General features: G+C 41.6%; 1 protein-coding gene across 2 annotated transcripts in view; it reads right to left on the bottom strand.

Annotated features, from left to right (window-relative positions):
• The window catches only part of CSGALNACT2 (chondroitin sulfate N-acetylgalactosaminyltransferase 2), an 81,088-nt gene that overhangs the window by 11,519 nt on the left and 53,514 nt on the right, over positions 1 to 16,055 (bottom strand). For both annotated transcript variants that reach the window (XM_075217139.1, XM_075217140.1), the window contains exons 2-5: positions 7,820 to 8,855; positions 7,166 to 7,382; positions 4,802 to 4,903; positions 4,053 to 4,231 (exon numbers count right to left, since the gene is read on the bottom strand). In XM_075217139.1, coding sequence (XP_075073240.1) covers positions 4,053 to 4,231; positions 4,802 to 4,903; positions 7,166 to 7,382; positions 7,820 to 8,471 — 1,150 coding nt within the window. In that variant the 5' untranslated portion in view covers positions 8,472 to 8,855. The remainder of the gene's footprint in view (positions 1 to 4,052; positions 4,232 to 4,801; positions 4,904 to 7,165; positions 7,383 to 7,819; positions 8,856 to 16,055) is intronic.

Below are 16,055 nucleotides of genomic sequence, written 5' to 3'. Positions count from 1 at the left end.
GGGGCTAAAAATTCCCAAACACTGCCTTTCACAAAGTTTTGAATGCATGTTGCCACTCTTTCGAAGTTCCTCAAAGTAAACGACACAGAATTGAATCAACTGGCTGACTTCCTTGGGCACGACATCACGGTGTATCAGCAGTATTAGTGCCTCCCAAATAGTACCCTTCCACTTGTCAAGATCAGCAAACTTTTAATGGCTCTCGAGAGGGGTAGGCTGGCTGAATTAAAAGCCAAGAATTACAAAGAGATAGATATCCAGAAATGGAAAACTTGTATCTGATGTATGGTTTTGACTTATACCTTGATCATTTACAAATCTGTTTATTTTTAGAACTGATCCAGCTGCAGTGACTGGTTGGATGAGGAATAGCCCCCTGTAACAGTCAGATAAGTGGACATGCATTCAGTTGACACTTCCCCAATAGAAGGAAGGGAGACAGTGAATGGACACAGTAAAGCGCTACCAATGCCCAGTCAAGGCTTAAAAAGGTCAGTGTAGCACACATTTTTGTTATGCAAAGGCATGTTGCCCCTTCTTAGTAAATTCGTAATAAACTGCTTTTCTTCCTTTCAGTCGTAAAGAAGTGTGAAGAAAAACCTGGAACAGAGATGAGATCCAAGCTATGGTGAAGCATATGATTAAGTTTATCCAGATATGACGGGTGCACCGAAAACATTATTGTATCACATGCATTATGGCTGAACCATTAGCACTGAAAGATCAAAACTGGTAAGCTGTGAAATTCTAGACACAGAACCATATAAACAGCTGTTAAACGCGATACGCAGTTTTTAACCATGACTGTAACTTGCATGGTTAGGTGTCATCATCATCATTTATTTATATAGCGCCACTAATTTCGCAGCGCTGTACAGAGAACTCATTCACATCAGTCCCTGCCCCATTGGAGCTTACAGTCTAAATTCCCTAATATAGACACACACACAGACAGACAGACAGAGAGAGAGACTAGGGTCAATTTTGATAGCAGCCAATTAACCTACCAGTATGTTTTTGGAGTGTGGGAGGAAACCAGAGCACCCGGAGGAAACCCACGCAAACACAGGGAGAACATACAAACTCTACACAGATAAGGCCATGGTTGGGAATCGAACCCATGGCCCCAGTGCTGTGAGGCAGAAGTGCTAACCACTAGGCCACTGTGTCAATGTATATGGGTGTATAGGTATCCTTAGACAACCGAAATACATGACACATTCCCCACCATGCAGTCCGTGTCAATACTTTGATCTAAGTCAAGCTGAAAATCTCAAGTGACATCCTCTGGTGACTAACAGTTCCTACACATACCTATATGATTGTCCGGTTGACAGGGCGTTAGGAAAGTGGCGTCCCTATGTGTTAACCCTATCAGCTTAACAGTGAACAATGTATTTTACATCCATGGTTCATATCTAAAAATGAAAATTTTGTGGTTTAATGGACTTTTAAATTCAGTGACACTATCACACAAAACAATATTATTATTATTATTATTATTATTAATTTTTATTTATATGGCGCCACAAAGTATCCGTAGCGCCGTACAAGGACAAACAATGACACAGTACAAGGTGAATCAGCACAGTACAAGTAACAGTAAGCACTATAACTCTGGGGGCTCAGGCACAGCAAGAAAGAGAGGGAGGGAGGGGAAAAGTGAGTACAGGCAGGTAACTATGGCCCAAGAGGGTGGGCACGGATGACGGGTTAAGAGTCACTGAGCAGAACGGATAGAAGCGAGAGGAGACAGAGGGCAGAGGGACCGAGAGGAGGTGAGCTGGAGAGCGCAGTTAAAAATGATGGAAACAGGAGGTAGGAGAGCCCTGCTCAAAGGAGCGTACAATCTAAAGGGAGGGCAAGACAGACAGACACATGGATGAGATGGAGAGATGGGAGAAATGGAGACGGAGTCGAGGAAGGGGGAGAAGGGAAGAAGGGATGAGAAAGAGAGGTAGCCATGGGAGTTTAGGCACGAGACTGGAAGGCTTTTAGGAAAAGGTGGGTTTTTAATATTCGTTTGAAAAAGGACAGATATGGGGAAGTTCTGATGGAGCAGGGGAGCTTGTTCCAATGGAGGGGAGCGGCGCGGGAGATGTCTTGGATACGAGCTTGAGCGGAGGTAATCAGAGGGGAAGAGAGGCGACGATCGTTAGATGATCGCAATGGGCAGGAGAGAGTGTGAATAGAGATAAGGTTGGAGATGTAGGGAGCAGTGGAGTTGGCGAGGGCCTTGTAAGTCAGAGTGAGTAGCTTGAAAAGGATTCTGTAGGGGAAGGGGAGCCAGTGAAGGGCTTGGTAGAGCTGGTAGACAGAGGTGGAACGGCGAGAGAGGAAAATAAGCCTAGCAGCGGCGTTAAGTACAGATCTAAGAGGAGCGATATGAGAGCGGGGAAGGCCGATAAGGAGAAGGTTTCAGTAGTCCAAGCGGGAGATAATCAGAGAGTGGACGAGAGATTTGGTGGCATCCTGGGAGACGAAGGGCCGAATGCAGGCAATGTTGCGAAGCTGGAAACGGCAGGATTTGGCGAGAGAGTGAATGTGAGGGGCAAAGGAGAGAGAGGAGTCGAGGATGACACCTAGGCAGCGGAGTTGGGGAACAGGGGAGATAGAGGAGTTGTCAACAGTGATAGAGAGGTAAGAGGGGAAGGAGGTACGAGAGGGAGGAAAGACAATGAGTTCAGTTTTAGCAAGATTGAGTTTAAGAAATCTAGAGGACATCCAGGAGGAGATGGCAGAGAGGCATGCGGATACCCTGGAGAGAAGGGAGGGAGAGAGATCAGGAGAAGAAAGGTAGAGTTGAGTGTCATCAGCATAAAGGTGGTACTTGAGGCCGAAGGAGCTGATGAGTGCACCCAGAGAAGAGGTGTATAGTGAGAATAGTAAGGGTCCAAGGACAGAGCCCTGAGGGACCCCAACTGGAAGGGAGGAAGAGGGGGAGAGAGACTCAGAGGTGGAAACAGAGAAGGAACGGTCGGCAAGGTAAGAGGTGAACCAGGAGAGGATGGTACCAGAGAGACCAATGGATTGGAGGGTGTGAAGCAGGAGGGGGTGGTCAACGGTGTCAAAGGCCGCTGAGGGGTCGAGGTGAATCAGGAGGGAGTAGTGGCCCATAGCTTTAGCCGAGAGGAGATCGTTCGTAACTTTAGCCAGGGCAGTTTCAGTGGAATGGAGGGGGCGGAAGCCTGATTGGAGAGGGTCAAGGAGGGAGTGTTCAGAGAGGTAGGTGGAGAGACGGTTGCAGACAAGTCTCTCGAGTATTTTGGAGGCAAAGGGGAGAAGGGAAATGGGGCGGTAATTAGAGAGTGAGGTGGGGTCAAGGTTGGGTTTCTTGAGAATGGGTGAGACAAGAGCATGTTTAAAGGCGGAGGGGAAGATGCCGGTGGAGAGGGACAGGTTAAAGAGGTGAGCGAGGTGGGAGCAGGTGGAGGCGGAAAGGGAGCGAAGAAGGTGAGATGGGATGGGGTCCTGGAGGCAGGTAGAAGGGGGGGAAGAATAAATGAGAGAGTGGACTTCCCTGCCCGAGGTAGGGCGGAAGGAGAGAAGGAGTTGGTGGCTGGGGGGAGGAAGGGCGAGAACGGGGGGGTGGCGGAAGAGTGGGTGGAGGAGGAGATTTCAAGTCTGATGGCCGCGATTTTAGAGGAGAAAAAGGAGGCAAAGTCAGTGGCAGAGAGGGAGGAAGGGAGGGGGGGAGACAGGAGAGTGTTAAAGGTGGCAAAGAGGCGGCGGGGGTTGGAGGACTGGGAGGAGATGAGGGATTTAAAGAAGGATTGCTTAGCGAGCGAGAGGGCAGAGCTGTTGGACGATTCAAAGAACAAGATTCTGTTTTTATGCATATAGTCCAAAGACAATGAGCATTAAATTAGAAAACAAAAATAATTCTGGGCTTTGGATTCTTTCATAATAGGAAGAGTCAACACCAGTCTGGAAGGAAAATCTAAATTTTTGTTCATTCTAGCACATACTGGATATAATAGCACATATTGGATTAAAATAAAGATTACTCTAAGATGGTCTGTTTTATTTTAAACAAAAAATGGTGCACTCACCGGGCTCTGCATTTAGTCGGCATGTGTCTAGAAAGCCAGCAGTGAAATATATGTCAACATCACAGAAGAAAAGAAGCACGTCCCCCTTATCCCAGGCTCGAGCTCCCACCTCCAGGCCACGCCCCCTGCTGAACTCCTCCTTTAGTGGGATTAGGGTGTAGTTATGGAAGTCTGTCTCACTGCAGCAGAACACAACCCATGATTCTTATCAGCCTATCTTTCATAGAACTCAACATTAATTCAACATTATAAATAAAAAACAGACTTGTCAAAAGTTTCATTATAATATTAGCAGCTGAAAGCGATTTTAAATTACTTCCTTTGGTTGTTTGGGTATAAAATAAATACATACACCATACCTCCCAACATCTAGCATCACGGAGTCAGATCAAAATAAGCCCTGCTTCCATTCTTCCCAAACTCTACCCACAAATACATCAATTTAAGTAAAGCTCAGGCTACTTTTAGTTAAGTCGCACCCCTTTTGCAGACTGCAAATCAGGATTTCCCACCAAAAATCGGGACAGTTGGGAGGTATGATACACAGCAGCCTAATCGTTTATATCACTTTTACAGTATGGTTTGTACACAAACCTAACAATACAAAAGACCCATGTGTGAGGAATTGGTGCAGCAACCAATAGGAACTAACTAGAAATTGGCTTTCTAAAATCTAGTACAAGCAAGATGATATAAGCAAAAGGTCCTGTACAAACAATCTTTGCACTAAAAGGAAAGGCCTTGCTCACCTTTCTACATTCTTAAGAATATCTTGAACTTCTGATAGGCCATTTTCACCAAAGTAGACCACAGTTAGGTAAGTCCTTTTATCCTGTTGAATACAGACATCCCTAGAATAGAGCAGGAATGAATTTGTTAACATACCCACCATGGGTAACTCGAACCTTCCTTTTAGGTATAAAACACTTGGGTTCTCTTTCTCTGCTGTGTTTGTTGTAGGGATCTGCAGGCCTGTAACTAGGGCTGTTTACGAGACTGGCAACCACAGGGTATAGAGAAGATAATCATTTAGGTTAATTTTGTTACAGTTGAAGACAGTTTACCTCTTGCCCCAGGCTCTAAAATTTGTAGTTACAACTGAACTGTTCCACTAGTTCCAAAATTGGCTGCCTGGCTCATTCATTTGTAACAAAATTTACTCTAGATATTACTCTAGATATTACAGACTTTAAGTGTTTGTGAGGTTTGTAACGGCGTATGGTAAGCTATGTTTATGTCCGTTTTTAATTGAAAGCATGTGCTAAGATAAAGATAAAGCATGTGCTAAGATAAAGAAAATTAGATAATATATTGACTACAAATTATTTGTACAGCATTGCATAATATGATTGGTGTTTTGTCCCTGGCCAGCATCTGGTGAACAAATAACATCACCCAGCATGCTATGATCCAGGTAGCATAACACACATATATTAAAGCTCAGTGTCTTGCTAGAGGCCCATGAGTCGCACTACCACTTTTGGCTTTTTTGCTCAAAGGCTTGTAACTTTTAATTTTGTTCTAAACAGCAAGTAGCAACAGATTTCATAAGTACTTATGCCGATAGACTTGACAATTGCTGGCCAAACATGAACTGATATGGCTAAATTTTACCAAAAATGTCCATGTTTGTGTCCCAAAGATAATAAATACTAGAAAATGATCTAAGTATAAACAAATCTGGTCGTTATAGAACATACACTCAATTACAATCGACAAATGACTTATCAGCCTGTGTGTTGTCATTTACCAAACACACAAACAAGGCTACATTGGTCAGTCAGTCCAAGCGCCAAACATCCTAATCTTCCCAACTTGGCCACCTATACGTGTTGTCAAATTGGACCTTGATCTTATTGCTCTGCCCTAGCGGCAGGATCGGCCTATGAGCAGCCTAAGCCAGGTTAATTTATTTAATGGAACCAAAAGATACCAAAAATTGAGACCAAGTGGCTGTATAAGAATGTTGCCCGCGCTGAATGCTAAATCAATAAAAAGGAAAAAACAGTAAGCTGCCACTTTCCTAGAGTAACATGACACAGTGTTTTGACCATCACCTATTTCCCGGGAGCTCCACCCAGCTGTTTTTACTTCCACCTGGCTTTGGATCCCAAAGGAGTCCTATTGTAGTAGAATAAACCACTGTCACTCCTGTCAGAACAATCACTATGTGAGCACTACAGCCAGCAGTGTGTTTTAGACCACTGACCACCAGTCTGACCAGTCCTAGCAGATGTGGGCAATAACCTTCAACATTATTACAAAGTATTACCACTGCCCCACCCAGCTACTTAATGCCACCTAGCTGGCAACATTTTATGGGGAGAACACGGATAGGACATTACCCACTATTAAAAACTATAGAAAACCATGTCGATTTAAGGGTTTCCAAGGTGCTTCACTGAGGAAATCTAAATCCTTCTGCTTTCACAGATACTAAGAGTGGCAAAAAAATAAAAGTTACATACTAAGATGGTTTAACAGTAATAATGTCCAAGTCTATTGGCAACACTATATTTGCATGATAAAAAAACACTTTACATTTTCACAGCACACCACATGTTTATTATGGTGGAGTCCAAATTAAGACACAATACAGGGACTATGAATAAATGCATTTCTCTTCTTATAAAATACTTTCTTTTAGCATCTTCTCTGGATTTTCCCTTTAAGCAAATGTAAAGCTGCATTGTTCTATTGGTTTAAATTAATTCAGTGAAGACATAATTAATGTTCCAATTATGGATTGTTAATAACATTCTGACAATCTCATCACACACTGTGGGCCTGATTTTGAGTTAGGAGCAAAGCAAAGAAAAGGAGCAAATTTTCACCTTGCAAAACCATGTTGCATTAGAGGTGGAGGTAAACTTAAAATGCAGAGACAGATTTATAGTTGGGATATGGCATGTCATAGATCAACTTTAATTTCAGTGTAAAAATAAAGCTATCAGGTATTTGTGCGCTACATGAAAAAACAGCCAGTATTTTCCTTGTGTGCAAAAAAGTAAGTCAATTTGTGCCCCTTGCATTGTAACATGGTGTATCCAGGTGCAAATTTGCTCCTTTTCTTTGCATTGCTCCTAACTCAAAATCAGGCCCTGTGTCCTTACTTGTAGTTCTGCATGAACTGTGCAAATGCTTCTGTTCTGCTAGACAGTGGGACAATGAAGTTGACAATTGTCCTGGAGTTGTCCTGTGTTTCCACCTTGACTTTCATCAGTGGACCAAACGGTCGGAATAAAGTAATGTGATGGTAATTTCCAGACTCCGGCTTCTTGTAGAACAGCTCGTAATGAGATCCCTTGTCTCTCTCGGTTCGATAATAACCTGATAACAATGAAAATTGGTTTTGTGTCGTCTTGAATTAACCCTATCAAATGCCAATAAAGTTTGAAAATACAGTTTAAACACAACAATGAGATGATGGGATAATATTTTTTCTGGTCAGGCTGTCACTGTCCACAGAATTTCTCATAATTTTGTTTTATGTGGAATAACCATGGATAGATGTGTTCCAAAAAGTGAATTTACTGCACCCTTACACATTTTCAATACCACTATAATCCAACTCATAGCTCATTCTACTAGTAAATGTTTTTTTTTTTTATTCCATGTAGATAGTGAAGATACATGTAGAACATAAATAGTCCTATCATTTGTATTCAAACCATTTATGGCACAATAAGAAACCGTAAGTTACACAGAAAATTGAAGGCACTGCACATAAAACATTTTGTTTTGTTTACACCTTTCTGTTCTCATACCTTCAACAAAATCAGATTCACTGAATAGCAGTTTATCAGCCCCTCTGTTCTCCTGCTCTTCATCATCTTCATCAGGGTTATTAATGACCTCCAGTCCAGCTTCTATAACTTCAACCAATTCATCTCTTTTGTCTTTTCTAATTGGTTTTTCCTCCGGATGGCGTGTAAGACCCATTTCCAACTGGTAAACCTTCATAGAATTAAAACTTTCAAAGGGAACAACCGCATACTCACTAGGGAGTTTTGCACCTACCACAACTTCAGCCTTGTCAATTTGTGAGTGTAGAAATTCAAGTAAGTCACTAGAAGGCTGCTCTTTGGTTTCTTGGTGACCAGCACCATTAGCAAATGCAAGTTTCTTCTCATGTGCCAATCTCAGTTTATCACTCATTTCCTGGAGTTCTTGCTTGAGTTGGGCAATCTGGCGCTTTAAGCTTGTTGCACGGCTTTTATAATGCTCCTCTTGTTCCTGAAGAAGGGCCTGGTAGTACTCTTTGCTGTACATCTCTCCTGCAATCCCAAGAGAGCCATTTCCTTCAGGTGGAGGGGCACACTCCAAAAAATAGGAGAGCAGCATTAAACTGAAAACTAGAGCGAGTCCTACTAGTAACCATCGGATCCTGCCTTGGAGATATAACCCTCTCCTGGGCATTCTCTTGGAAAACAGTGAGTTGTTTTGTGCATGAAGACAACTTAACTTATTAAATGGAGATTATCCTTCCGGTCTGGTCTGTTGTGCTTCATGTCATTAAAACAATCGTTTTTCCAAATAATTTTCAATGCTCAGTACACCCCATGTCCATAAGTTAAGATAATTGTGAAACTGCTAACTCAATGAAAATCACATCCCCATCAAGTTATCGGCCGTGACTTTGTTTGACATGCATGCTGATTCTCAAAAACCAAACGCTGAATCCGTTTAGTGTATTATTCGGTTTCAGGTGCATCAGAGTTCCATCTTTTCAAGGTGTGTATAAGTTATGTCTTTGTTCTCACAGAAGGGGATGAGGGGGAAGAAACAGGCCAAGGTTTATTCCTGACAAGATAAAAAAAGAGAAGTTATATTACTAACACACAGATAGATAGCCAGACAATGGTCAACTTTTGAAAAATGAGCAGCCCTTAGAAGATGGTATTATTTGTACAGTAATACAATAATCAATAGGAACATTTTCCTGTAAAAGGGATCACATTTTGAGAGTACTATATACAAGGCTTTTTATTTATGAAAGGATGTCTATTGATAATGCTGTTTACAATCCAGTGGACTTAAAAACATAACTTTTTATGCTTTTTTTTTTCTTCTTAAGTCCTTTAAAAACACAATATTACATGTATGTTGTTAAAAACCTATACAACACATCAACATAAATGTACTACATAGGAATGTCTAATATACAATACAAATGCAAGATGCTCAGTTGCTTTAATGTTTTGTTTCTGCATCTGAAAATCAATTACACCCTTACGTCAACTTACACTTCTCATCTTATTCTTTAATGAAGCAGCATTGGGGGATAGGTTTGTGGATTTAGAAAGTTGTATAACAGGTGCATCCACTCTTGGTGGATTTCCCCATTTAAAAGTCTTCACCTTAGTTAGGTAAAGGGTAATTTATCTGCAACCAGCGAGGGACTTTACACTTTGACAGGTTTCTGCCAGGTTTTTTTCAAAAATCTCACTTAATTGGGAAAAAACAAGAAAAAAAAACACCCTGTATATTTCTTTTTTTTAAAAAGAAAACAAAAAAACAAAAAAAAAACAGGGATAAATCCAGTCAAGGATATTAAGGACTTGATGAACTACAAGTACCAAGTCGTCAATGCCCTGCCCTGAAAAAACAACTCCCCTGTGATATCTCTTTCCTCCAGAGATGATGATTCTGATTGGAAGTCCCCCAAACTAATGAACCTAGGTGGACCAGTCCCTTGAAAGGTTTCTGAACTGAAGCAGACCCAATTAATCTCTAGAAAAGAAATTTACGCAAATCCCAGAACATATTTTTACAGTATCCTAGCCAAAGGCTGCTCCTGAACCCCTACCTTTTGTGAACATGAAAGTCACAGCAGTTCAGTGACGCCCGTGGCTTCGCCCAGACCAGCTCTGAAACATCATATGCATTTCCCCACCGAGACACAGTGTATCTGGTTTTCCTTCTTATCGGCAGTAATTGTCCTACTGGTGTCACCTGGCACCAGACACTCAGCAGCTGGGAATACCAAATGTAAACTAGTTGTAGGAGGGTAGCACTGAAACCAGCAGGCGCCTTCACCGGCACCTGGAACCTCTTACTTCTAGTAGGTTAGTTAGCATAGCTGCGCTGTGGGCTGGCTGTTTCTCCTGACTGCTTACTATGTATAAGGACTGTTGGGTAGCGGGCACAGCTTTGACACTGGGTTGAACACAGGACAGCCGTGAAATGTATTAGAGAACGTAAGCTCATATCTGTTGGTCACAGGTAACAACAGGCAGGGCCGCCGAGAAGGAGTGGGGGGGGGGGGGGGGGGTTCTATTTACCCGGGCATGCCAGGGTCCAGGCCCGGGCCCTCACTTTCGAATGTTTTTGTTTTTTTTTACCTTTTTTATATTTTTGTTTTGTTTGTTTTCGGGGGTCTCCGGCACCGCGATCACGTGAGTGTACATAGATAAAAGGCACATGGTGATGAAGGGGGGGATAAAAGGTACAGCGGGATGAAGGGGGAAAAGCAGCATGGCACAGTGTGATGAAGGGGGAAAAGCAGCATGGCACAGTGTGATGAAGGGGGAAAAGCAGCATGGCACAGTGTGATGAAGGGGGAAAAGCAGCAGGGCACAGTGTGATCATAAGGGGGCATAGCGTGATTGTGATGAAGGGGCACAGTGTGATCATAAGGGGGCACAGTGTTGTAATGATGAAGAGGCACAGTAATGTGTGTGTGATGGCAAAGAGAGCTTTTGGCAATGTGGTGTGTGTGAGGTAGATGGTGGCTAATTAATGGGTGCTATTTTGTTAGTGGGGTAATGGTGGGGCAATGCAATAGTGGGGACTATTAATTTAAGATGGGGTAGTTTGGTTGCTATTCAATGTGGGGGTGAGTTTGGGGAGAATGAGGTCTCTATTAAATGTGAGTATGGATTATTTAATGGCAGTGATGGAAATAGGTATATTTATGAAATGTAAATACTATTAATTTATTGCTGGGGCTGCATGTAGGGAGGGAAATAGGTTTATTTATAAAATGGGAATACTACTACTTCAATGTTGGGGCTGGAGGAAGGTCTAATTATTAATCGTGGGTGCTATTGAATTAATGGCGGGGCTGGTTGTAATTTTCTAAATGTACTCATTTTTTCCCCCCGAATAGGGCCCCCAACATTCCAGGATCCAGACATGCCGCAACTAAATAAACCTGCAGTCACATGTGGTGACAGTGAGAAGAACAGGTAGGAAAGAAGTTGTTGTACCAGGTGCCTGAATTCCTCTTGGCAGTCTTGACAACAGGCAATAGGTGTCAGACAGAATCTTGAAGCAGTTATGTTTTAATGTTTTTAAAAAGAGTCCTTCTAAAGGAACATTTACACACGAGTTAGATCATCCAGAATTATAGATAGAATACACCTTTTATATGCACAGTATAGCTTTTTGTTTTGTTCTTTAAAAATACAGCTTTGGGCACAAAAGACATAAGAGGTAATCCAGCCTCCTGCCCCTTTAACCCATCCAGGCTGATTCATGCAGTTAGCATATGAATCAGTATGGAAATGTTTCACACCTTTAATACTGCATCTAGTGGCAGGAGCGAAGGGGGGGGGGGGGGGGGGGGCGCTCAACCTCCTCTCAAGACCTGGTGTCACCAAGTCTAGGGTGGGAGATTTAATCTTTAAATCTCCAACCTAAAATATTTCCAGGGGCCTCTACCCTGGGGTCTGGCTCCCCCCACAAAACAGAATTTAGCACTAGAGAGTGGGTAGTCAGACCCCAGCCAGCTGTCACCAGGGGTTCGCTAGCACGTTCTGCATTATTGAAAGCCCCTCCGGCAACCACTCCACTGCTGCCGGCAGGGGCGATTGTGTGCAGAGATTAGAAGCTCCTGCAATCCCCTACTGGACCATCATGAATCAGGGAACACAGTGTCCTGGTGAACAAACAGGGACAGGAGCAGAGGTGCAACTATCATAGGATCACCCTGATCCCCACTGTACTACCAGTAGTCCTTTTTTTAAAAAAAGTATACATTTTAAATCCACATTTTAATTAGGCACACTTTCACTATATTCTATACTCCCAGCACACAGCGCAGGGACTTACCCCATGGAGCACTGCAAACAGCGTTAACCCATCTGCAGCATCGGGGATTAACCACTCAGACACTGTAGTGAGAATATAATATATATGTGATAGATATATGTTTGTGTATGTAATACAACAGTGCAATGCTATATATGGAGAGTGCTAGTTATAAATACAGACAAAATTGATGTGCTGTTACTAATAGAGATGCTCAGGCTCGGTTCCCCGAGAGCCGAACATACCCGAACTTAGCAGATCCGAGTACCGAGCCGGGCGCCCTCGGAATTGAAAACGAGGCAAAACATCATTGTTACGTCGTCGGATCTTTGGATTCCTTTTTAAGATCCAAAATAACGGTGGGTGGGAGGGAGGGCGGACCCCTCTTTTACTTTTCTGCCACTGCTGTGTGCCAATGTGTCCTAGATGTGTTAGGAACTGCCGTGTGTTTGAGTCATTGCTCTGTCGCTTAGCATCCAGCCAGGTTGCTGTTGCTGCAGTATTTGTCCTAAAGTGTATGAAAATAATATTGTGATCTGTGAGGTGGTCAAAATTGACTGCAAATGACTTGAAATTAGTGTTATTGAGGTTAATAATGATGTAAGAACAAAAAATGTGCAAAATTATGTGATTTTAGCATATTTTAGGATTTTTTCCTAAAAATCCAAAACCAAAAACTAAAACACACGAGGGCAGTTTTGCCAAAACCAAAAACACGCAGCTAATCCATATCCAAAACCAAAACCAGTTTACGGGGGTCAGTGAGTATCTCTAGTTACTAACAGAGTAACCAGTATAACACAACAATTTAAAAGGCAGAAAGTTCTGTTAATTTCCCCTTAATGTAAATATATGAAGAACCTCTTGAAAGGTGAAAGGTCACAACATGTTTTTAGGGCTGTTAGTTTGAGCTTGGCGACCTGAGCTTCACCAAGATCAAGGGTTGCAGGCAGCCATTCCCAGTCTTTTATGTTTCTTTTCCTCTGCTTAGTAATATGCTTAAATTCAGCGTGTCGCCACGTCCACCTTTAACTTATCCAGACTTTGATTCTAGCAGTTTTCCTATGTAAGGAAAAATAGATTCTGGACTTAATAGTCAAAGGCAAATGTGAAGCTATACAGTAGGACAGATCGCCTTGCCTAGTTTGCCCGTAGTGCAAGGCATAAACTTATAATGTACCTCCCCCCACCTCCCCAGCAAAAGTAAGTTCCGTTGCCACAGACACGATGAATGGAGGCAACCACATCACGTCCTGCCCCAGCCTCTTATGATGCTAGACTGGGGCTTAAGTTCCAACTGCCATAGCTCCTGGTGTGTGGTTTAGAAAGTTCCAATTGTGTAGTAATACAATATAATTTGGTATAGCTCAGGTCCTAGGAAACATGGCTCCTTCAGCAATTCATTTCCATGACATTAGCACAAAGTCATCTGGTAATCGTCGCTGGCTAAGGATTGATTTCAATTTGAAAGGAAGAAAAACCAAGTAGCTTAATATCTTTCAGGCTTTCTATCCGTGAAAAGAAACAATTGCTGTCAGTCTGAAATATAATCTAACATTACATATATGCACTCACACACACACAGTCTATAATATGAACACACAATGTGATAACTGGCTTACTGATGCATAATGACAACCACAAGGTACTTTGGTTTTATCCAATAATGATCAAAACTATTGAAGACTTTCAATTCTGATAATTAATCAGCACCTGTTAGAAAGGATATTAATAAAAATAGCTCTACATAAGGAGGTGCAAGGGGGATTACATGTGCTTGGAATTCCCTTTAAAACTAGACTGCAATACTGCCCCAAGGTGCAGTATTGCAAAACCACTTTTTTTTGTAGATTTTATGTACAGTTTGGAAACAAAGTCAAACTGCATATAAAATAACATGCTTGCTTCAATGTGAAAAATATATAATAGGCCTGATACAAAATTAAAAAAGTTATGCCACAGATCTCAATTAATATTTATTGACCCCGATCTTACTCAATATTTAATATCAATATTTTTGGTCAAAATAAAAAAACAAAACTCCGGCTCAATCCATATGGGAAAAAAGAAAAAGAAAACAAAAAAACCAACAGATTTAATTGACACACCGAGAACATTAAATATTGATTAATATCCGGGGCCTGATTTTTTAATTTAGTATCGGGCCCATTATTAATTTTCTGATGGAGCAATAGCTTTTAATTTAGTAGTGGTGCAACACTCATAGTGCACACTTATGGCACTACAAGTGCAGGTGAATGCTGGAACTTGTATTTCTACAAAGGCCAGCATACAAAAACACTCATATCCTGTCAGTGCATGCTTGCACTTGTAATGCAACAACAGAATGTAAGGGTTAAAATCAGATGCTTTACGATAGTGGTTCCTGAGTGAGTATATGTATAATTTATATATATATATATATCTCTATCTAATATATAAATGCTTAGTGGCGTGTGTGGAAAAAAAACCCAAGTTGCAGCGCCACCTGCTGGGTAGAGTTATACACTGACCTACTAAATTCTTAAGTGTGTGTGGGAGAAAAAATTCAAAAAGGGCTGAAATTTGGTAGGGCTCAAACTCATTTTCGTGAGGTAATTTTACCTCATGAACACACATGTGTAGAGGCGTGTGTTAGTGTGTGTAAAAAACTATTTTCTCAGAAAGGGCTCATCCAATTGACCTGAAATTTGGTATACTGACATTATTTGACAAAAAAATTAGAATAGTCAAGTCAGTTAACTTCCATCATCCCCCCTTCCCCCCGTGGGAGGGGTAGTAAAGGCTAAATTTATGAGTTGAGGGGTCAAACTCATTTTCGTGAGGTAATTTTACCTCATGAACACACATTAAAAAGGGCGCTTGTGTCAGGAAGTAACGATCTTCCCCTGAGGAGGCCTGGGCTAGGTCCAAATGCATGACAAGAACCTTTTTAAGACCTTAAGTATCTTGATTTGACTAGAATGCATGAGTATCATGCACGGGTTAACTTGTGTGTGTGTATATATATATATGTGTAATATATATATATATATATATATATATGGTAGAGAGAACAAACAAGATATCTACAGATGGCGCTTACCCAATATATGGAATATAACACAAATACAAAATTGCATGTGCGTGTATAAGGCAATAAATAAATAGGTGATTATACAATAGTAAAAGCAACAGTAAAAGCAACACCTCCACAACGTACATGTGGCAGCCAACCTTAAAAGCGGATGGTTAGTCCGATAACATAGTGGGATATAAATGGTAAAGGGCGGTGCCTTCAGGTGTATATAATGTATATAAACATATAAGCACAAATGTACACAGAAATAGTCCAGAGTAGTTAGAACAGGACGGTGTCTGTATCTGCACCACAGATGGCTATAGATCACTGTAGTACAGGATAAATATATTCAAAAGTTGATCGTGCAGAATAAATAGAAGTGGTGTGCGTACCAGATATATAAAATCAAACCGCTTATCTGTATAGTAGCTCCTTAGAATTCCCGGAGTATGATCTGCAACCAATTCTCCTTAACGATGGATAAAATGTATGTTCTAAAACAACCGCGACACCAAACTTATCCGCTCATCATAAAAGGAAATATATAAAAAGCCATATGGTGTAGTATTTTTCACATGAACATTTTATTCAAATATAGCATTAAGAGTACAAACTCACAATATATATGCTTTAAAAAGGCTTATCTGTAAGTGACTGGTCTGCAGTCTCATCCCCTTGTATAGTAGAAGTCTCTCAGCAGGCTCCACACAGAAGCTCAGTGCAGGATATTCTAATGGTATGTATCTCAGGGTGTAGCAGTACAGCCAGTGGTCTTTCAGATGTGGTGTAGGGGCTCAACGCGTTTCGTTCATTCAAAGAACTTCATCAGGAGTAATAGAGTGGCTTGTGTGAAGATTTAGGTCTGTTTTATGCGATGCGCGGCGCCATTTTGGGCCCGCGTCGATGAC

Source organism: Mixophyes fleayi, chromosome 6 (assembly GCF_038048845.1).
Source record: "Mixophyes fleayi isolate aMixFle1 chromosome 6, aMixFle1.hap1, whole genome shotgun sequence".
NCBI lineage: Eukaryota > Metazoa > Chordata > Amphibia > Anura > Limnodynastidae > Mixophyes > Mixophyes fleayi.
This window is presented reverse-complemented; position numbering and strand designations above follow the sequence as displayed.